This window comes from Lissotriton helveticus, chromosome 4_1, assembly GCF_964261635.1.
Source record: "Lissotriton helveticus chromosome 4_1, aLisHel1.1, whole genome shotgun sequence".
Classification (NCBI taxonomy): domain Eukaryota; kingdom Metazoa; phylum Chordata; class Amphibia; order Caudata; family Salamandridae; genus Lissotriton; species Lissotriton helveticus.
Genome location: NC_136063.1, coordinates 1,788,344,821 through 1,788,368,361, shown reverse-complemented (window position 1 = coordinate 1,788,368,361; position 23,541 = coordinate 1,788,344,821). Strand labels below are relative to the sequence as shown.

The following is a 23,541-nucleotide window of genomic DNA, read 5'->3' as shown; positions in this document are numbered from 1 at the left end:
GCCCAGCCATACACCCGCGGGAGGTGTATGGCTCAGCCAGGTACGTGACAGACTCCGGGGCTGGGTCAAGGGCAGAACTACGAGTTCGGACGTACCCTGAGGGTCCCCCCTCCCGGTCTAGGTGTAAATCCCTTCCTGAGCACTAATCCCACCTATCACATCGGCGTTTAAAGTTTGCTGTGTTGCACCGGTAGGGTGACCCTCACTCCCTCTCCCTGGTGAGCAGGTATAACGTGTGAATAGAACACTGATACTTGCTATCTTTCTCTCCCTACGCAACCCCAACCGAGCGGCAAGACGGAGGTTGACGAGCCTACCACGCGAAGAAGACTCGACAGGGAACACCGAGCCTCGGCAGCGGAATCCGGGATCAGGAAGGCTGCAAGAAGTCGTTCTCCAAGGGGGAAACTAGCATCCAAGAAGAAAAGCTCAGACTCTCTGTATTATAAAATAAACCCTTCGAAAACCAAGATAAGCGTTTTGCCTATTCCTCCCGCACACGTAACAATGGGTTTCCCCCCAAGTCTTTTAGCAAACCCCAAGACTGCGGAGGCTGAACTTCTCACCGCATTCGCTTTAGATGTTAACTGTGGTGTCCAAGTGCCCCTATGGTCGAAAATTACACCCAAGTAGGTGAAAACCTTAAGGCTAGAGATAACCTCGCCGACACAGAAAAAGGTTTTCTCTTTATTTTTAGAGCAGCCTACTGACATTGTGTGGGATTTACTGCTATTGATCACCAGATCTAGACTGGACATAAAATTGCCAAAGGAATCAAGAAGCTTTTGCAGAGCAATTGGGGTCCTAGCTATCAGCACCGCATCATCGGCATAGAGGAGCACCGGTATTGGTGCACCCCCCATGCACGGGATATCCTGAGTGACAGCTGTTAGGTCAGCCTCCAATGCATTCACGTATAACGTGAATAACATTGGGGCCAAGATGCAGCCTTGGCGCACCCCTCTACTTGATCTAAAACTAGTCGTACATTTCCCCTCTGTTGTCATCCTAATGCAGGCTTTCAGATCTTTATGGAGCTCCGCTAGGAAATGTACCAAGGCGCAGTCAAGGCCCAGCTTCAGGAGCATAGTCCACAGCCTTCATCTATTAACTAGATCAAAGGCTGTGGACAGGTCCATGAAGCCTAAAAATATCGATCCCCTCTTTGCCCTCGTATATTTGGAGATTATGAGGTGAAGATTGAGGCATTGGTCCTCTGTACTCCTCCCCGACCTAAAGCCGTATTGTGCATCTGACAGAATGTTATGCCCTTTGGCCCAAGATGCTATTCTCGCCAGGACAACCTTCCCTAGGATTTTAACCGCGGAGTCCAGCAGTGATATAGGCCTATAGCATCTAGGGTCTCCCCTCTGACCTTTTTTGAACACTGGGATTATAGTAGCGGAGGACCAAGATTTAGGAAATCCCACAGTTGCTGAGGCATTAAAAACTTTGGTTAAAATATTAGCCCAATACACCGGATTAGCCTTAAACATATCAGCTGGATCCCCATCAGGGCCCGGGGCCTTTCGGCTTGCAGTGCCCTCGATTGCTCTAATAACTTCAACTATATCAAAACTAACAGGTGCCAGGGGGAATTCGGACGCAGGGACTACAAAGGATTCCAGCTCCATGTTGCTACCGTAGATTTTTTCAAAATGGCTAAGCCAGTCTTCCTCGGAGATGTTAAGTTCCAGCACAGTATTTTGGTCACGAGAAAACAAAGGGGTATTAATGATTGACCAAAACTTAGCACTATTTTTTAAAGTGGCTTTATCCATGAGCTCGGCCCAGGCAACACTCTTTATTTCATTTTTACGTGTTCTAATTGCCCTGGTATAATCCTTTCTAAGCTGCATCACTAGGGCTTTGTCCCTCGGACGGGTATTGAGTGCTTTTTTAAGGAGGTTATGGGCTTTACTGCATTTGCTATCAAACCAGCCCATTACCGGTTTATTTTTACCTCCCTGGGTTTTAGCTGTAAGTTTATAGCCACTGTCCGACAGACACCTTCAAAGGAAGTTAAAACCTCCTCGCTCCTAGAGTGGGGATTGGCACAAACATTCAAGTCTTCAGCAGCCATAGATGTTAATTTTACAAAAAAATCATCAGGGACTACCTGTCCCCATTTAATCTTTCTCCCCTGATCTTTAGTTTTGACTGACATTATAGCCTGGGGGGTAACAGATGAATTTAGCAGCAAAAAACCATTAGCTAGCTCCATCCCCACCGGGTTATGATCACTCAACGGCATAGCTACAGCATTATAAGAGGTCACATATTTAAGGAGACCTAATGATACAAAGATAAAATCAATTATCGAATCACAGTCCCTTCCCGTATATGTGGCAACCCGTGAGCTATTATCATAAAACTCCGCCTCATACAGATCATTTCCAATTAATACGTTTTCGAGAACCTGTCCCTTCTGGGTATGTTCGAAATGCGGGGGGGTAATACTGTCCGGCCCATCTGAGTCAATTAGAGCACAATTTAAACATAAATGTACATTAAAATCACCCATCAAAATGAAGTGACAATAAGTGGTTTGCTTTTCCTTATATGAAGTTAAAAAATCTGTTAACCATACTAAGTGCACATTTGCAGGGAAACCATGCGGTGAATTATAACAGTTAACAAGAAGAATTTTACAACCATCATCCAGAGTTACCTCTATAACAAGGAAATTATGTGTGGCACAATCAACCTTTGTAATTTTACCCTTTACATTCACTGAGACCAACATCAGGAGACCCCCTCTATTCCGCCCTGCTGAAGAGGGCAGGGCAGGTACAAAAAATGAAGTAAAGCCATCCAACCAAAAATCACATTCCGTGTCCCAAGTCTCTTGCATGGCGACAATGTCATAAAGCTTTACAAAGTTTATCCAGTTGTGATCTCCTCTCTTGGACCGTAAACCGGCAATGTTCCAACTTAACAACCTAACAATATCCCCCTTGCCAGGAACACCCACTACCGGTTTATAACCGTCATCAGCAGAAGAAGGTACAGGAGCCATAGGGGTAAAGTCCACTATAACTTCATCAACTATACCCTCTCCGGCCCCCCGTCAGTCGCACAACTCGAGTCCTGAGAGTGCGTCAAACCTATTATGTGTTACAGTGGGGGGTCCAAATCTGAAAAGATTCTCCCTTCCTGGACCCTGACTTTGACAAGTGGACCGTGGCCCATATGGAGTAAAGGGACTCGATCCTTGTCTAGGGGTAGAGACTACAGAAAGATGATTGTAAAAATACCCCAAAGGGCGCACCTGGATGCTGTTGCCGTCATTCATCATCGATGCTGCCCTTAGCAAAATTGTGGCCACGTGTTGTGGGTATTTAAAATTTACTACCACGCAGTCCCCTTGACAATTTTTACGTGAGGGACCAATCCAATTTACCCTCCTGGTTGTGATAATTTCTCCGGCAAATTTTGTAGGGAAACCACAGTTTGAGCTCAGCCAAGATACCACTTTATTTTTAAGAGAATCATGTGTTTCCTCGTGTGGCTCGGCTACATCCAGGTTTTGGGTCGGGACATTTGCCAATACGATTACATAGGGGGCACAATCCGGGGGTAAGTTAATAAAATTGCTTCTCCTACTTGGGACGGCAATCGGATCTTTAGCAGGCCCTGGCTTAGGGTGTACTACTGAAGTAGCTAATGTCAGGGGGGATGGGGCTGAAAGGGCGGGGGAGTCAGTATCAACTATAGAAGACTGATGAGAGGTATAAGTTTGTTTACCCAACTTGGCTATATTTTTCCCAGCGGTCTCGGGGTGAACCATTCTAGTTGAAGGGAGCGGAGGGTTAACCTTGTCTGTATGGGCTAGCTGTTTCTCTAGCAGGCCTCCTAGTCTTTTTATCTCTGCAGTAGCAGTATCCAGTTTAGCCACTAGAGATTGAAGGGATTCCTCGAGTTTTAACTCAAGTTTGGCTTCTAGAGTTCGAATTAGCAAGCCAAACTGCTCAGGGCTCAAGGTTATATTTGCCTCATTCTTACCCTCCAATATCATAGTTACCTCCGGGCAGGTATGGATTTCCGGCGGATGAATGTCTACCCTTCTTTTATGAGCATTCCTACCCCCCCTTTTACTTTGCTGCTTTCTGCAGGTTCTGACAGGTCTAGTATTTTTATGTACTGGTGCCACCTCTTCCTCTGAGTCCGAAAGAGACTTGTCAGGAATTTCTGTATCCAGAGCCCGGTGAGTCAGTGCTTCTACTACATTGACTACCTCCGGCCCAGAATCAATGCCATTTTCGGTCTCTGGAGGAGCCTCCATTGGCGAAAGCCCCACTAAGGATCGGTCGTGATCTAATAGATTCTCTTTACCCAGTGAGGCCCTTCTATCATTATTGATCTTGTTTACCATTTTAACTAAGAAGTTGTCAATGGGACCTGTCCCCACACTAGCCTTGTCCTTCTTTGTTGCTGACATGAGTGTAATAGTACTTTAATAAGGGTTAACCTATTCACAAGTAAGCCACGGTGCTCGGCTCCCAATGTTAATCACACAGTAATTATGCAATAGTCCCTCAGCCCTTACAGTCACTTTACCGTGCAGACGATGTTCGCCGAAACATTTGCACAGGGTCTCTGGCCCAGCCTAGCCTCTTCCTGCCTCTGACGGCCACAGACGGCCACAGACGGCCCCGCCCTTGTCCCGGGCTTCTCCCGCGCGCGACTCGCGGGGCGAGAGGGAGGTCAGCGTTATCTAGCGCCTCCGGGCGCTCCAAGCGCGTCACAGGCGCGCCGCCCCTGAGGCTGCTGGGGGCTGTGGTTCGGCGGGTTATCCAGCGCTCCTCTGCCGGTAATGGGAAATGCTGCCGTTCACCTCACGGCTCTCCCCTGTGCCAGGTACGTTGTTGCGCTTTCTGGTGTTCCCCCTGGTGAGGTAAGATCAAAGATATTTCTTTTTTTTTTTTTTTTTATTCTTTTTTTTGTCCTCATATATGCCACCAGAATATATATGCTCTAGATGGGTCTCGCTGTTGCCTCTTATACTGTTGTTTTTCGAGTCCGCCATGGAAAACAGTATCATAGCAGACAGGAGTTCCCAGAGGTAGGCTGCTTTCCTTATCCTACTCCTCCAGGCCTGTTTTAGGCACCCCAGGCCTGGTGGAGGACAGGACCGACACAACCTCTGGCATAATCACAGGACTGCTCACCTATTTATCCAGACCATCAGTTTAGACCAGACATTCTGCGAATTCTCGTATCGGCCAGCCAGATCCATTTTACACACCTCTATTAAGTACTTCAAACATACTGCAAATCTAGGGGGAGCCGCTGACTTCCACTCCATGCAGATTTGTCTCCTTGCAATAACTATTGTGTAAAAAATAAATTGAGTATCCAAATTCTTAATATTGTATTCTTTCGGTAAACCAAAGAAGACTAATCTGCGAGAACATATAATATTTATGGAAAGTACATCTCCCAGAAAATCCATTATCGCTTTCCAGTAGTTTTGAATGGCTGGACATTCCAGAAAAATGTGGATATCATCAGCGGCATTATAGTTACAACGGGGACAATAATAGTTGTTTCGTGTTATCTTATGCAGTTTTGCCGGAGTCCAATAGACTCTATGAGCCGTAAACAGGTGGTTGCGCCTTAAATTAGCAGGTTTAATTAGCCTCTGTGAAAGGGAAAAAGAGTCTATCCATGCCTTGCAGACTTCTTCAGGGGGCTCAGCTATACCATTACCCCATAACTTTATTATCTCCTTGTACAGTTTACTCTCCTCTTCTTTGATCATTAAATTGTACCAAAATGATAACTCTTTTACCCATTTCCCCCTTCTGCCGATTACATCAAGAATATCTGTATTTTCTTCCCTTTGCATGTTTTGACTGGACCACCAACCAGACAACTGGTAGTACTTAAACCTAGTCAACTGTCCTTCTGTAAGCTGTACCAGCGTGTTCCAACTCATTAGGCCCGAATCTACCCAGAGATCTCCCCATTTTTTAAAGCCAGCTGTTTTCATGGGTCGTGACAGTTGATCTTGGAGGCATTGAGGTGTACCAGGAGAGTCCCATATCGGGGAGTGTGTGTGGTAATAGGGAATGTTAAATGTCTTCCTGATGAACCCCCAATTTTTTAATGCAGTCTGCAAAATTTTAAGGCGAATTTTTTTAAAAAATTTCTGGTCTCCAAACTTAAAAATAAAGTAATCATGGTCATAAGGTAAATCCGTTAACAATGCTTGAAACAGGCGGCCCTGTGATGATGCATCCAGCTTGTTTGCCAGAAGCCTAAAATTCTTAAAATGAAATGCATGACAGTATGACAAGAGGTCAGGGAGGGCAAGCCCTCCTGACTTTAAACCCCTCCTCAGCTTCTTCCATGCAATTCTTGTTGACTTGCAAGCCCATACAAAAGATCCAATTTTACCCTGTAAAATGTTAATGTCTTTCAATGAAAATGATAAGGGGATGCAGTTAAATAAAAAGGTCAATTTAGGAAGGATTGTCATTTTAATAAGGTTGACCCGACCGTAGATGTTTAAAGGCAGGTTCCCCCATCTTGTTAAAGTTTTATTAATATCTTTAACCACCTTTTGCCAACTAAGTGACGTAGTGTCTTTTAAAGATTGAGTTAAGTGGATTCCCAGGTACCTCATGTTCTGTTTTGCTCCAACTATGTGTGTGTTGTTGTTCCACCCCATGATCTCTGTTTTATCCTTATTAATCTGGTACCCGGACAGTTTCCCAAATTCCTCCGATAGAAAAAATAACCTTGGAATTGCTGTCGAGTGATCAGAAGTATATAAAAGAAGATCGTCAGCATACAACGCCACCTTCAAAATCAAATTTCCAAGCTGAAATGGTTGAATGATGATGTCCTCTCTAATCCCACAGACAAAGGGCTCCATGTAAACATCGAACAAAAGGGGGGACAGAGGACATCCCTGCCTAGTGCCTCGCGAAATGTCAAACCACTCAGATAAAATTCCATTAACTAAAACCTTAGCCTTTGGGCAATAGTATAAGGATCTGACCGCCTCTATAAAAATTTCGGGAAACCCGAAAGCCGCCATTGTGGCCCATAGATACTTCCAATTGACCTGATCGAAGGCCTTGGCCGCATCTATGGCTACCAGCGCCAGTGGGAGATTTTTAGCAATAGCATAATCTACAGCCCCTATTGCTTGAAACGTTAGTTCGTTTAACTGTCTCCCTGGGATAAAGCCTCTCTGGTCAGAGTGAATTATGGATTTTATAACCTATGATAATCTAGTGGCTAAAATACCTGAGTAGATCTTCATATCCGAGTTCAGTAATGAAATAGGTCTATAGGACTCTATTCTTTTCAAGTCTTTATTTGGCTTGGGTATAAGTGTAATGATGGCTTCTCCCCATGATGAAGGTATAGAATAGCCTTGGGTCAATAAAAGATTGAAGAGTTCCCTTAATGGAGTTATTAGTTGATCTTTATTGTCCAAATAGATCTCCACTGGCAACCCATCAGAACCTGCAGCTTTCCCCCTTTTCATTTTCTTCAGTTGACCTAAAATTTCCCCATCTGTTATCTCACTTTCCAAGTATGCTTTTTCTGATTCAGACATTTGTGGCAGATGTTTTATGCTCAACCAGGATTCTAAATCCGCCCCCGTGGGATCTTTATCTTCCGTGTAGAGACTCCTCATAAAAGACCTGGCTTCTTCTCTTATCTCTACGTCTGTTTCTATCAAATCTCCTGACTGTCTATGTATCAGGACTTTAATGTTATTTCTCGTTCTCTCTTCTCTAGCTTTCCAGGCAAGGAGAGCTCCACACTTCTCTCCGTACTCAAAATATTTTAATCTGCTGGACTCCCATTTTTCTTTGAGAATTCTTTCATCAGAAATTTTTAAGTGGAGCTGCAAATCAACAAGTTCCTTCTCTAGCACATGCATTTCTCTGGAGTTTGTTAGGATTGCATTCTGTAATTCGAGATCCTTTCTAATTATTGCTGCTAAGTCTTCCTTTCTTTTTATTTTTATAGTTTTTCTTTTATGGTACATTGAAGAACTTAAAACACCCCTCAAGTAAGCCTTGTAAGTTTCCCATACAATCTGGGAAGAGGAAGATCCCGAATTTATTAGAAAGAATTCTGATGTTTTATCTTTAACTACTACTTTTATCTGATTATCTAATAGAAATGATCTTTCCAATGTCCACCTAGCTTTTAATAAAGTTATATTCAGTTTAATTTCCAGTTCAAGTACAGCATGGTCCGATAATCCTGAGGGCGTAAAAGAGAGATAGCCGATGTCTTGGAGAAGATGTTGGTCAACTAAGAAGTGGTCTATTCTGGAGTAGTTCTTATATTTTTTACTGTAAAAAGTAAAACCTGGCTGAGATCTATACTTTTTTCTCCAGACATCTACTAGAGTAAAATCTTTCATTAAAGTGTCCAGGAAAGCAAGCGATTTTAAGGGAGCATGGTATTTGGCCTTAGAAGTTCTATCTAATTTTTGATCGAAGACCAGATTAAAATCCCCACCAAGAATTAGAGGACCAGTTATCGTAAATAAAGCTAGTTCTAATTTGGAAAGCGGAACCGGATTGTCCTCGTTAGGACCATAGTACACTGCGAATGTATATGGGGTAGTTTGAATGTATACTTGTGCGACTAACCACCTACCCGATTGATCCGTCTCAAAGCTTCTCAAGCTTATCCCACTATTTGCTCAAATTATAATAGAAACTCCCCTAGTAACACCCAATTGCCTGGAACTGATTATATCCTGAACCCACCTACACTTTTTAAAAAGAGAATCACAGACTGCTGCCTCTAAATGTGTTTCTTGTAGCATTATAATTTGGGCCTCCGAATTTCTTAAGAATTCACAAATCCTATTCTGTTTTATTTTTTCCCCTATACCATTGATATTCCATGACAGAACCTTAAGCTTATATGGATTGGTCATAATTCCAGTGTACGCTCATACCCATCCATTCCTTTATACATCAAGCTGTTATTTATATATGAGGATTTTTTTTTATTTATTCTCCCCCCTGACTCCCCCCACCCATTGAGCACCTCCCCCCTGAGGAACCCCCTTAACATACCTGGCGATGACTTCGCCTTTCGGAGCAACCAGGTGGTGCCCATGACCGGTTTACTGTATTCTGGCGAGACAAATTAAATTACAAATAAAACTTCATGTCCCCCATTCTTATCATACAGCCTGCTTATAGAATCCTTTGCTTTTTCAAGTTCCCCACTCACCCTTCCCCAGGTTGCTGTATTCGAACGAGACCAATTAAATTATAAATAAATCTTCGTGTCCCCTGTTTATCATACAGCCAACTTAACAATCCATTGTGGTTTTTTTTTTTTTTTTTTTTCTTTATTTATTTATTTGTGTATTCTTTTTTTCAGATTCTCCCCCCACCATACCCTTTTTCTTTTTATTATATTATTATTATTTTTTTTTTTTTTTTTTTTTCCCCTTCCCCTCTTTCATTTCCTTCCTTAAAGTACTCAGTTTATCTATCGGGTCCTATTCTTCCTGCTCTCTTCTTATTCGGTCCAAAAGATTGTCAACCTCTTCTGGCTGTGTGAAACTATATGTCTTGTTTTTCCACATAATCCTAAGCATAGCTGGAAATCTCATCTGGACATGTGCTCCCAATGACCTTAAGTCCGGCATTCTGGTGCCCAGCTCCCATTGTCTTTGCGCGGTTTTTGCACCAATGTCCGACCTGATAAGGTAAGGACTGGACTTATAACGTAGATCTGTTTTCGTAAGGGATCGCCCTAGGATGAGCTCTTTTACGCTGTATGTCTGAAAGTTAATAAGTATTCTCCTAGGAGTTTTCCTGTCAGTACGCCTCTTGTAGGGGTCTCTATGTACCCTCTGGATTTCTTCCTCCAAATTAATATCCGGGCGATCATTTAAAACACCGTCCCTCAAGAGTTTACAGACAAATCCCTTTAAGTCCTCCAATTCTTCCCCTTCAGGTATTTTCAAGATCCTTAGGTTATTCCTCCTTGCATGGGTCTCCATCCGTTCAATGTCCATAACCAATGATCTATTCTGGGCTTTAAGATGTTCTATGTCTTTTTTATTTTCGTGTACTGTTTTGTCCAAAGCAGCCGTTTCTATTTCAAGTCTCCCTGTACGCAAAGTGACCTCCTCTAACTTAGATTCTAGCACATCGAATCTGTCCTGTATTGTTTTTTGATTGGCTTCCGATATCTCGAATTTCGCCATCATGTCACCTCTCAAAGATCGAAAAAGGTCCCCTAGTCGGTCACTTTCTTGCTCGCTTAAGTCTGATTGGTTATCTTTACTTGCATGCAGTCTCCCAGTCTCCTCTACTGCCTCCTTAGAGCTATTTTGTGTAAGTTTAACTGCTGCGGCCTGACTCTTGGGTCTGGTGTCTTGGTTTCCCCGCATTATATCTGTTGAGGGGGCTTTAATTGAATTGGCCGAGGTTTCTGTTAGGTTTTCAGCCTCATCCGCATTTTCCATATTGTCTAAGTTTTCTAAGGCCCCGTATCTGTTTGTTAAAGGAATAGAGCCGATATTGCCCTCCAACTGCACTGCGGAACGCTTAGCCTGATCCAGGACCTTGAAAAAAGATTTTAAGGATGAAGTACTTTTTACCACTTGGCACTCATGGGATACACCTTTGAGCTTTATGACTGGGATAGTCTTTTTCTTTTTACTTTTGCAGGGGGTTAATGGCATAGGTCTCTCTCTCTCTTCAATTTGTAAAGCCCCTTTCTCTTTTAGCCCTACCCTGGATCTAAGCTGATACCTATTTCTTCTTACCGGAAAGGTGTGCCCCTGTTTTACTGAGATTGAGCCTATTTCAACCTTGGCTCGCTCTACAGTATTAAATGTTACTGCTTCTGTTGATTCTATCCCACCTAACTCAGGAATTTTCAACAGGCCAGGCTCTTGTGCTATAACTTCAGTAGCTTCAGTGACTTCAGTGGTCTTAAAATATTCTGGAAGACCCAGCTGCGTTTGATCCATGCAACCTCCCCTCCCAGTAATAAGCCCTCGAGTCTCTACAACTCTACTTCCCCTCTCCCCGCAGTTTGCTGCACGAGAGTAAAGTTTTTTTCTCTCAATGTCTATTTTAATAGGATATTGTTCAGGTGATTGTATTACTAGGCTTCCGAGTTTAATTTTAAACAGAGCAGAGCGAAATCTGCTCCATAGGCATCGTCGGCGTTCTTCCAGCATAAATGTTATTATATGTGTACACTAAGTGTAAGTGTGCACTAGTCCGTGATCTGATCTAACCAGCAAAAAGAAAAAAAAAAAAAAAAAGAAAAAAAAAAAAAAAGAAGGTAGCCTCTTTCTTTCAATCACTTCTTCTTCTCCATGCAATAGTATGGTAAAAATGCTGCTGTCAACTTTTATCAAAGCCCCAACCTGAGTATCTCCTTACCGCTGATTACTGCTTTCCACTTTTGCCAAAATGTTGATTAAAGGCGTTTAAGCGGTTTAAACGCTTTAAGAAATGAGCTGCAAACCTATAGACCCAGCATACGTCTTGGTAATCCACCTCCGTCTCCGTCTGTGCATGTCCGGTGTAAGCGTCTCCTCACATGGCAAGCCGCGCTGATCCGACCCGGTCCCGGTCCTGGAAACCCGGCGGGTCCTAACGCCGCCTGCCGCAGTACTTCCTGGGCGGCCGTGGTTCCTCGGAAGAAGAGAAGCAGAGGAGGCGGCTTAGAATTGCCGGTGGTGGTTTGCGTGTAGAGAAAACGCATTAACTGCTCACCGTGACGTGGGGAGACTAACGACCTCTCGCTACCGTGCTGCACTCATTTCGGCCATCCAGACACCACGGTGCTGCCGCGACGGCTCTCAGCCCGCCGCCATGTTCCTCGTGGGCCTGATCAAAGATATTTCTGGTTGGTGTGCACATACAACTCCTGCACCTGACGCTCTTCGGTGCCAACTGCTAAGCAGAGAGAGGACTACACCAGTATTTGGACTGTTGCACTACCCTGGTGGTCAGTTCAATAAGTATATTCACTTGTAGAGTTGTAAAAAATCAATTCTTTATTTTCAAAGTTATCCAACAAAACAAAGTTCCAGCCAACGCGTTTCGTTCATTAACCAATGCACTTCTTCAGGGCGATCGTAGTTAGGTGGGAAGGCGAGTAGAGAGGTTCTTCCCACAACCATGTCCTGTGTTGCGCGTGATGCGGGCCAGCTCTGTTGAGCAAGGCTTAAAACGTAACAACCAAGCGTAAATTGCGCAGGTCGTCAGTAATCCGAGATGTGTGACGGCCGCCTTGATAAGGGCCAATATCCACAATTCGGCGATCGAAGTACGCCTTGGTGTGTCTTGATCCGGATTGCTGACAGGATCAGGAAACACCAAGGTGTACTTCGCTCGCAGGGTAAGTGCATCACTCCAAATACTTGTGACATTCTAAATGCTTTTCACTCTGTAGAGGGTAAAGCCCCAACTACCTACAAAAACTGTCACCTTGCTATCCACTCACCTTTAACCTACACTCCAGTCAAACCTCTTTGCTACCAAAAAAAATGAGAATGCAGAAAGACAGAGTTCTTAGTTCAAGTCCAGGGAACAGATTACACCATTCCTTTAGAGTCAATCCATGTTGTGGTACTTTGCAAAGTACAATGTGAGTTCCCTTTTGCTCCAGAGCTAAATAGACACCTACATCCATTGAGGCACCATTACACTTACTGGTATTGACTAGACGCAAATGAGGGGCTCCACTTCCTAGAAAAACACTGACTGAGCACCACAATGGACACCGCCCTGACAAGACTGCAAATGTGTGTATGAGTGTTTCTCACTCACACACATGGATCCTTTATGAGTGTATATTGTATGCCATCTACCGTGCCACAAACCACGCTGAGGTACCCCACAAGCAACATTATACTCCCTACAAACTAGCTGAATTAAACAAGGAATGGATGCAAAAGATTAGATTGTAATGCGTATGCGAAGCGAGAGTGGTAGCAGCCATTAAAAAGTCAGACTAACACTAGACTTACAACATGTGTTTGTGCTTGTTGGTGTGCAGGACAGAGTAAAGTGTTAATTACAACGCAGCTGGATCTGAATCCTAGCAGGATCCATCGCGTCAGGGGCTACATAAGGACAGGAAATGTAGGACTTATGGCACAATTACTGAAGTGACTTAACTTCAATTGCAGCCTAATAAATTAGCTTCTTGCAGGATCAAATCTGAGGATAATACTCAAATCAGCTTTAATTGCAACTAATAGGTTTCCCACCGAGCTCTGCATGAGAAAAGGGATGCTGGCTCTCTGCTAATACCGCTCAGGATCTGAACTGCAATCCTTTGGGTAATGGCGAGAGTTTCCGCATCCTCTGCTCTAGAAGGTAAGAGTTTGTACATTTTCCAAGAGGCGGTACATTTGTTCCTCAGTCCCCCCCTCCAGTTTTCTGCAGCTCAACCCCCAGCAGATATTCCAATGCCTATAATGAAGAGCTGCGCCTTAGTAAACCGAGAGAGAAATATGCAGGCTGCCACCTGCAGAATAAATCTGAACCAAATGTAATATCCATGACAGAGCATCTCCTTGGCTGTGCGTCCATCTCACATCGATCGGCAAGTAAATTAAGTAAGTGCACTCACCTGCCAATGTGCACTTAATGCTAACCAGTTAACATAGGGCATTTTATCACCTCCAGCCCATTTTAACGTCAATAAATTAGATTTCAGGAGCATTCTGGTTCAGTTACTCAATATGTGATGAGGCAGAACACGCCGCTGAGAATTAGCTGAGACTTCCGGAGTCAGCTTCGTGTTCAAAGCTGGTAAAGGGCGTTTTGTAATGTCAAATACGAAAGTGAGCCTGGATAATGTGTGTTGCTCCCCTTCCACTGTCGCCCTTCCAAAAGAAGGCTTCATGAGGTGAGCCAGGTGTGCTTTTTGGCCAGCACATTTACTACTGTCGCCTTTGACATAGCAGTCCCTTGCGCGTAGCATTAGCACGTTGCATGCCGGGAACACCCATACATAAAGCAGAAGATATCGAAGTACCACATATGTGACAAAAACACGGACTGGGCGTGACGTGGAGCCAAAATTCAACTGTGCTGTTTTCCTTTCCACCAAACGTTTTTTATAAGTCATCTCGTGTTCCGTAAAACAGTGTTCCCCTCTACACACACCTTCCTCAAAAGAATCAAGGTCTTATCTTGGAAACCGAGTGCATGAATGCGCTCAGCATACTCAATGGGTGGATGGAATTCCCAGAACCAAACGAAATGGGAATGTAGAATATGAAAGCGCTAGAGTGGCATACTAATGACAGAAGGCGCTATACAAATGTTGCTAGTGAAAGGGGACACATATGGAAAATGTTGCAGGGCCACAACTGTGTTTGTCTTACCTGGAGCTATCTTTATATTCTGAAAGTAAATGTTTAAAGAGAATTGGAAGCTAATTTATTCCAAAGCAAGTATGGAAATCTAGATCCTGCTAGGCTACCTGCATTTCCGTTATAATTGGCAGCCAATATGTAGACTTAGGCATCATGCGCGTGAAGAATTTAAATGACGCTGTGCGTAAAAGTGCACGTGTTATTTGATCACCCACTGACTGTGCGAAGCCCCTGTGTCTTTTGCTTTAAATGACAAGTGTTTCCCTCAGCAAAGCTTGAATTTCCCCAAAGATTAAACACTCTTGAAAAGGGAAAACCGTATTTGATTTGAAAACCTTCAGCTCTTCCTCTTTAAAACAGCTATTACGACATGATAGTATTTCCCAGCAGATTGTTGTTATTTTATTTGAAGTTTCGCAGATCTTTTTTGCGGAATCCTTTGAGTCCACCTCCAGTGAAAGATGTCAGAACTGAACCGCACATACAAACTTTCATTTGACAGGCCCCTGACAGGAGGAAGACGATCACTGAAACACCGGATGAGGCTGTAAAATGCTTCTTTGAGATTACCCTTAACCCCTCCAGCTCCCTGCAGATCGTGTATTCACTTCAATGCAGTGCTTGAAATGGGAAAATAGAAGTGCAGGTACTCTGTAGCCGAGTACTTGCTTGTTTCTGAGAAGTGCCTGTACTCTCCAATTAAAAGTATTACGTCGGTCTTGAAAAGTGCCAGTACTCTCCCTCTCAAAATAAAAAAGTGCTGGTACTCGGTAATGGGCAGTACCTTCCTATTTAAAGCACTGCACAATGCCTATGGAAGCACTGTACAAGGAGGCATCACAAAAGACAACGGTATGCAGTATAACATACCATGTACTGTGCATTGTAAATATACTGCAAGTCACCAAGGCCTTCTCTGCTCTCACAGAGATATGTGACTTAGCCACGTTTCTTTATACGGTCGTAGATTTCCAAGGTGATTTGCAATATCTTTTTATTGTGTGTCAGTGTTCCTTTTAGTCTTTCTAATATACTGTTCTCCTTTATCCCAAAAAGTTCACGTCCTTGGTCTTTTGCTTTTTCATATGAAAAGGGACAGTATTGTAGCAGATATGTAGAATAAAATCCGAACTAAACACAACATTTTACACCATGCAATTTGTTGCACACATATATTACAAGCAGGTTAGTTAAAATCACTTTCCACTAGCGTTATAAAAGCCAAAAAGCCTTCCTTTTATAATGTAAGAGCTGTGCCAATCATTGTTTGTGAAGCCTGGTTAAAAAAATAGTAAAAGAAAGACGTTCCAAATACTGGATGAAAAGCAAACACATATCTTAAGGTATCTTGAAACTGAACATTGAATTCAAAATTTAAAATGTTCATATTTCACTCAGGAAAAACTGAAGAGATTTTGAAAAGCCTATTGCAAGTGACCCAGATTTAAAAAATAAGTAGCAGACTATTTACAGGTACCTAAACAATATAGCATCTCTCTGGGGAAGTATCAAAATTGGAAAGAAAGTATTTTCCACATGACTACAAAATGGAACAAATGCTCTAACTATTTGGTGATCTGCAGCAGCCTGTGAAGCGAATTTATGGGCCTCCAGGAGAAGCGAAATCTTTCCACTCGCATTTCTGCCCCAAACAGGTTGAATAGGTGAAGTCTTCCGCAGTGACATAAAAAGCAAAATCACTCATGTGGAGCTCAATGAAAAACAAAAAAGTAGTTCTGTTATGTGAGACGTGGAAGGACGCAACTGACCTAATCAATAGGTGGTAAAGAGGATACATTCCAGGGGAGAGCCAAAGACAGGAAGAGGAAAGAGAGCCATCAAGTAAGAAGGAAGGAAGTTGAATCTACAAGAAAGCCAACAAATGATGATCATTGGGCTGACCCAAACGCCACTATAAGTGTTTATATTGTACACAATAGATTTTGGATAACAGAGTGCTAAAAAGCTTTCTGTATGCGAGAACTAAAAAACTGGTGTCGCTTGTAATGTGTGGTACCATGGCGAGGGATTTCTGTTTTCATGTAATGAGCTCTAACCCTGCAAAAATAAAAAAGAAACCTGCTATAAATATCTTCTTCCTACTAATGACTGTTGACTTCAACCTAAACTAGTCCTGAACAGCTGAACGTTTGGCTGTCCCTTTCATTGTTTGAACAGAAGTAATCATATGATGTGAAATGTTTCATAGTGTATGCTGGCTATGGTATAAGCCATTGTGACATCACAACTCAACTGTAATAACATTATAGTAGAGTAGCAAGGTCATTTCCTATTATAGGTCATTAGTCACAACTATACTAACAGAAAAAGGTGTGTACAGATACTGCTGGCTTCCATTTATAACACTGAATTATTAAGAATGAAGGGTTGTCGTACTGTGGGTGCAAACATATTACACATTTCAGTGCCCCTATTTGACCATCATCAACATTTGAGGATATGAAAAACAATTTACTGGGCAGTTCATATATCACAATGGAGACCCTCACTCAGTCAGCAAACAAGACCACATTTCAAAATATCACAGATATTTAAACGCAAGAAGTTGTTTTGTTTGCTGAAAGCCCGAACCTCTCGAGCTCCAGTTGATATGCTTTTTAATTAGGTTAAAGACATCACAGAACAGTCCGTTTTAATGTGACTGCTAAGATAAAGGAATGATTTGAGATAATCCACCCAGCAAACAAATTAAAATTCTTTTCACTTACAGGCTGGTTTCACACATTTCTGCCTCACTGCTTTGACTGTTGCCAAGCCATGCGGGGAAAAGGCGACAGCAATTCAACGTGTGTGTCTTTTTCTCCAGATCAATACGTGTATTAACTAAAATAATTTGAGTGTCTAAAACTGATGGAAGCACAGAAATGTCAGAGAGAAGACCTGGTTAGATCTGAAAAGCTTTCAGCAGGTGCAGCACACACCTGCAGCACCTCCCCGGCGTGTAGATTGTCGCCCATGCCAGGGAGAAATATTGATCTGCAGTTCAATAGGCCAGGAAGTCTCTTTGGGGATGCTCAAATTGGAAAGGGAAATAAATCAGCGTTTTCACATTGCTGTGAAGAAACTACCAAGTAAAGAGTTACCTCAAGGTGATAAAGGGTTTGACCCACATATACAATATGGCCTTTTATGGCCTTGCTGATGGAATACATTTATAGGTACTGGTAGAGCTTCAATAAGGTGAGTCAAGCAAGCGCGTAGGGAACTACATCGTAAACAACTGCCAAGCACGCTGTAACTTCAATTCACATCAAAGGTAAACCAGATCTCTAGCATTAATTTTCAACACTGTTCTTCTACACATTGAGTGTGTATAACAGTGTTGCCTACTGGAGTGCTCTCTTTAAATTAGGATAAAATAAAATGAATGTATGTGTTCCATGCTGAGCCCCAAGCTAAAACATTTATACATTACTGCTTTATTCATTGGCTAAAGCCTTTTAGTGAAACACAACTCAGTTAATTAGTACATTAGTATCATGTACTATTTTCTTGTACGATGAACAGGTCTGTCTTGTTAATTATTCTTTAATCAACTAAGGAAGACTGGTCTACAGCTTTTTCATACACCTCTGAATTTAGTGTAACAAGTACTAGGCTATAAACTAATTTGCCCAAGATCGTACAATATTTGGTCAATTGTCAAAGTCAAGATTAGAAACTTACATCAATATTTGCACTTGCTAAGTAGTGGGAAATGTCACTTTCTACAGGTGCAAATGCCCACCTTGATCTGGTTGATCATTAGAAATGTAATTTCACAGGCTGATCATATCGAAAGGTGGTACAAAATTGCCTGGTCATCTTTGTAAAATGCTCGGTGACTGGTATAGTATCTGCAGTGACAGCCTGACTCGTGGGGTAAGAGACAATTATCTTTGGCTGTTAGGCACAACATAGGCATGGGGGCACATTTTGCACCTTCCATTAGTCCCCATGGCACCCTTGCAACGCCATTGAATGTACACATACCTACTACTGTAAAAGCAAAATATAAGTTAGACATCCCTATGAAATTAATATAATGTGCTGTGAAACCTGTTAGATGACTCTTAGTAAATCAATTTTAATGCCATGAGCCAATACATATCTTCTTCTATTCTATGGTAATAAAATAAATGCTTTAGAAATAGAATTATTGGTTCTGGTTGCTAGGTGTGTGCACGATCTCTGTAACTGAACCTGAATGCCTTATTTCAGATAGAAATGGGCATGTGGCCTCCGCGTGCCGCCTACAGTTTAAGCAAGTTAATCCGTGCGCCATTTATCTGTGTGTCTGAGAACACAGAGCTTTCAAATCAGAGCCAATCTCACGGGCTCTATTTAATATCGGCTTTGAAATCTGAAGATTCTTTTTTAATCAAAATAAAAAAAACGGAGCTTGCAAACTGATTCAGATTAACCACGTCTGACTGCATTTCCCACGTAAATAACCACATCCAGCAGGTTTAATTATGTAGAAGCTCTGGCTTTTCAATTCCCCTTTGCCTTTCATTTTACGGTGCCATTCATAATTATGTTGTGGAAAAATATTTTCTTTCTGAAATTGAACACGTTTTCGGCTTAGAGTACGAAATGACACTTCTGTATGTTTAATAATTTTTTCATAAACGCCACACAGTTCTGCAGCAGGAATACTTTTCATCACGTTGAAAAAATGACAGCACGGCCCTGTCGCGGTACTTATTAAGCACCCTGAATTCGTGCAGCCTTACCTTACATAGAAAGCTGATGTTGAACCCCAGGGACTGGGCATTGCGCGAGCCGGAGTTCATGTAATTTCCCACCAGCAGCACGAGCTCTATCAGTTTATTGAAGCTCTCGCTCCTCTTCAGTTCCTCACAGGCGAGCGTGACCGCCATGATGTCGGGCCGGATGTTGTTTACGTGCTCTTCAAACGTCAGCTTGAATAGGATGCCATGAAGGCGAGGCCGCAGCATTTTTATTGAACTCATCTGTGGTGGTAAAAAAAACAAAAAAACGATTGTGGAAATCGAATAAGCAAATGAGCCCTATTTGTAGGCAACCTATATTTTACAAAAGGCTTAATCTGACGTAATATGACATAGTTTCTTTTAAAGAAATGAGCATACCACACACAAATGTAACTTCAGGCCCCAAATGGAAGACAAGGGCTCTCTTACTTATCAACTAGGTAGAAATATGCTTACCTTGCTCGGGAACTAGGCACATTTACAGCCAAATTTCAAGTAATCTACATTTAGGCAAGTGGCCACATGGCTTGGTAATATTTAGTAGTTAAGAAAGTCTTTGTATTAGGCTCCAATAAATGCATATGTATTTTTGGGAAATTCTTTTGTCCATCACTTGTTATTTACACCAAACAGATTTGACATTGGCAAAACACCCTCTCAGGCTACAAGACTGATATGCTAAGAGGTAAACTGATTTGCAAAGCATGAGACCATGTTAGTCAAAGGCAAGAATACAATGTAGTGCTACTGTTTCTAACCTGTGCCATCACATTTATCTGAATAGGATTGGCTGCAGGGATCATGCTATATTCATTTTAATGGTGAGAGGGACACTTTACACCTGTGAGTGAGTAATTTCGCCCTGATATTCACACCATAGGCCAGTGCAAAATGTCAATTTATTTCAATGCAAATGTCATCCAGGCACTGCCTGGTCACTGGAAATGTAATTATTGTGCCCTGGTGTCTTGGTCGAATACTATCATTAACTTCTTCTTTTTCCACTTATACACTGCCCTTCCCCCCCTTGCTCACTAAGCGCCGGGACACCTCAGTGAGAGGTAGCTGTTGCGCTATACAAACTTCAGTATTATTATTATTATCTGGGTGTGTTAGCACCTTGCTTAAGCATACATATAGCTTCCCCAAGAATGACCTTCCTCTCGCTATAGATGCAAGCTGGCCCTGGTACGTACTGTCTGCTTAAAACTGTAGGATGTATAAGTGGAGTTCAACTAATCAGCACAATACATCACTTGTAATCTGTACTAATCATTGGAGCAATGGTACCTGAAATCCATAACTGATTGAAGACTGACGCTGATCAATTCTTTATGTAGTTTTTTTGTTAATTTTCTGTTGGTATATATTTGGGTTAGTGCCAATGGGACTGCGGATATTCCAAGGAAAGGGACATATAGCCATTGGGAATGTGTGAACATCCAAAACCTGTAACTTTATGAGTATGCACTGATATTTCTCATGGTGTTTCAAATTCAAATTGTACACCTGTATATAGTTAATGGAATTGGCATAAATAGGTAAAATCAACTGAGAACAATTACTTGAAAGCTACATGTATTCAGTAGGTGAGCACTGCCATTTAGTGAATTGTTGGAGTGAGGGGTGTGACTGCAGTTTCTGTTGTTCAAGGTAAGGAGGTTTCTTGGCTGGGTCGGGATTTTTGGCTGTCCCTTAATACTGATTCAGAAGGTCTGATGGCAGCCAGGTGCAGAGATCTCACACGTCATTGTGTTCATGTTTGGGCACTTCTGCTTGAGGCCAGCCCCGGTGCATCATGCTGCGAGAATGGCTTTTCGGAGCGCAGCCTCAGAAGCACATTTAAAAAAAGAACTAACCCAAACTGGTTATGAAGTTTGAGATTATGTCTTCACAGGTCCCGTTTAGAAATATTAACAAAAGTCGGATCCAAAATGTGTATAAAGTGGGGTGTGAGTGACCTTCGGATTGCTCTGTGAGTTTCCTGCTGAGAACTGCCGCAAAGACTTCTCCAAATCTATTGAGGCTGTGTGGACATTCGGTTTGGGCTCCAAGCTGGTGCTGCCACTGTCAATACAAGAAGGAAAGAAAATATGCTTCTGCTAAGTAGGGCATGGACCGCCTAGGAGGCAACACACGTTAAAGAAGTTGAGTCGTATTGCCCAGACCTGAAGCGCTGTAAATCACCAATCCACTCTAATGATGAGGAGAGGCTGCTGTTGATAGAGAGGGTTGCGCCCATTACATCACCTGATCTACAAGTCTATTGTGTAGTTACTACAAGGTTTCATTTGTGACCGAGCAAAGGACTGAGATGTGCTCCACGAATATCAGGCATGAGGACCGTGTGACTTTTTGCCCAAGCTAAACCTGGGTAAGAACAATTGCATTGGTAGTGCATCTAAACCCCTGGGGTTAACAGTGACCTAATCTGCACCGGTGCCTAACACATACATCTGCCACAGAATAATGGGGGGTGTAGATTCTAGGCCAAAGTAGTTGGGGAGAGAAAATGTAAGAGGTGTGGGTGAGTGTAGCACTTACTGAGACAGCAGCAAGAGATACATACAATTCACTACTCTTATTGAATTGTGTAGTATTTATTTCTGCAGTGTGATTAAAGTGCTTGCTTAAAAAAAACACAGACAAGTACTAAGTGGGACATTAAGTTATTGTGTCTGTTGGTTGACTGTTGAGTTCTGAGAAGCCTGTGATTACTCTCCCTCTTTACCCTCAGAGTCAACTGTGAAAAGGGTTGTACTTGTCCCAGTTTGCACAGCCATAGTAGTAAGTGATTTTCACATAATTTACCAAGCCAATGTAGGAGCAGAGTATGAGTAAGAAACATGGGAGTATTCTATTACCCCAGTATGCAAGTGTCTCCACGCATCAACTAGATGAACATCTGCACCAGTTACCTAACATGTATGATTAACTCATATCAAATTCTAACTGACTAGTAAAAACGTACCAAATAATAAAATCACCCAAGCTATACCTGTCTAAAAGCGCAAAAAAGAAGCCATAAAGGTTGGGTCTATATATGTTTAGGACATTTAACATTCTTAAAGAGAATGAGCCTGTTAAAGAACTGGTCAGACATTTTACGTGACTGCACCTTAAGAGACAAGTCTCTAGAAATAAATATGTACATCCCCATGGCTGTGGTAGTATAGATAGAAAAAGAAAAAAAAGTAACCTCATCTCCCTATTTCCTGGCTACTTTAATATGCCTAGATAGAGGCAAAACGGTCTTCTGCAGGAAAGTAATCTTTTCACACTCTAAGCATAGTTCCTAGCATGTCTCTTAAGAGGATTATTACACACCCTTACAATCAGTCAAATTCAATTCACGCTAACCATTGTATGTAGGGCTCCTATTCCTTGACTTAACCCCTCCCATGCTCATGACGAGCTGAGCTCGTCATGAGCCACGGCGCTCCGGTGCTCATGACGAGCTCAGCTCGTCATGAGCCGTGGAACGCTCGCATGCGGGGATAATTCTCCTGCTGTGCGAGCGTTCCACGGCAGGTAAAGCACCTGTGACGAGCTGAACTCGTCATGAGCACAGGAGCGCCGTGTCTCATGACGAGCTGCTCGTCATGAGCGTGCGGGCGCTGTGCGCGCCCCCCTTCCCCCCCAGCACTGCGGGGGAATAACCCCCGCAGCGAAGGGGTTAAATTGCTGGTACATGTTTACTTGCTACATTTAAAAAACTGCTCCTTCCACTTTGTCACTTAGGGTTTTGTTGACTTCAAATATTAGTCTCTGTATGTCCATCTGTATCAAAATTCAATAGGGCAACCCAATATTCCCAAGGACTGGGTATATTCAATAACAAAAAAGGAATGTTCCTTTGGCAAATTATTTAGACTTGACTTCACAGTTAAAGAGTTGTCACTATAGTGAACATGAATTATATAATGTTCAAGATATAATGTTCAAGAGAGATACAAACAGTATATCAATTGCTTTTATTCGATCATATTAATCTCAAATCAAAAGAATATGTATAGACATCATATATCAATCCACTTTCGGCAACAGAACGGTATACCGTTTACACAGTTTCTCAGAATATACAGTACCATATGACACTTTTGTAATGAATATGGATAGTATTCACATATCTTCCATATATACAATAATTTTGCAAAACTATATACAAAATTACAATTCAGTCAATGCTGATACTATTTATCAGCATTGACTGAATTTCTTTTTCTGTCACAAGATAGCTGCCAACACTTCCTGGTTTGGAGTGTTGACCGGCAGTTGACATCCAATCAGCATGCAGCTCGTGCCCAGGAAGGTACAGAGTACAGTACAGAGTACGGTACTTCATCTCTAGATGTATCTATCATTTTCTCAGGAACTACTGAACGGATTTACACCATTTAACAAAAAGGGTAATCTGCTAACCAAACTCTACCTTTTTGCCAAATT

General features: G+C 42.4%; 1 protein-coding gene across 2 annotated transcripts in view; it reads right to left on the bottom strand.

The window, feature by feature from the left end:
• The window catches only part of DIAPH2 (diaphanous related formin 2), a 4,230,744-nt gene that overhangs the window by 1,753,355 nt on the left and 2,453,848 nt on the right, over window positions 1-23,541 (bottom strand). For both annotated transcript variants that reach the window (XM_078688424.1, XM_078688425.1), the window contains one exon: window positions 19,096-19,335. In XM_078688424.1, coding sequence (XP_078544550.1) covers window positions 19,096-19,335 — 240 coding nt within the window. The remainder of the gene's footprint in view (window positions 1-19,095; window positions 19,336-23,541) is intronic.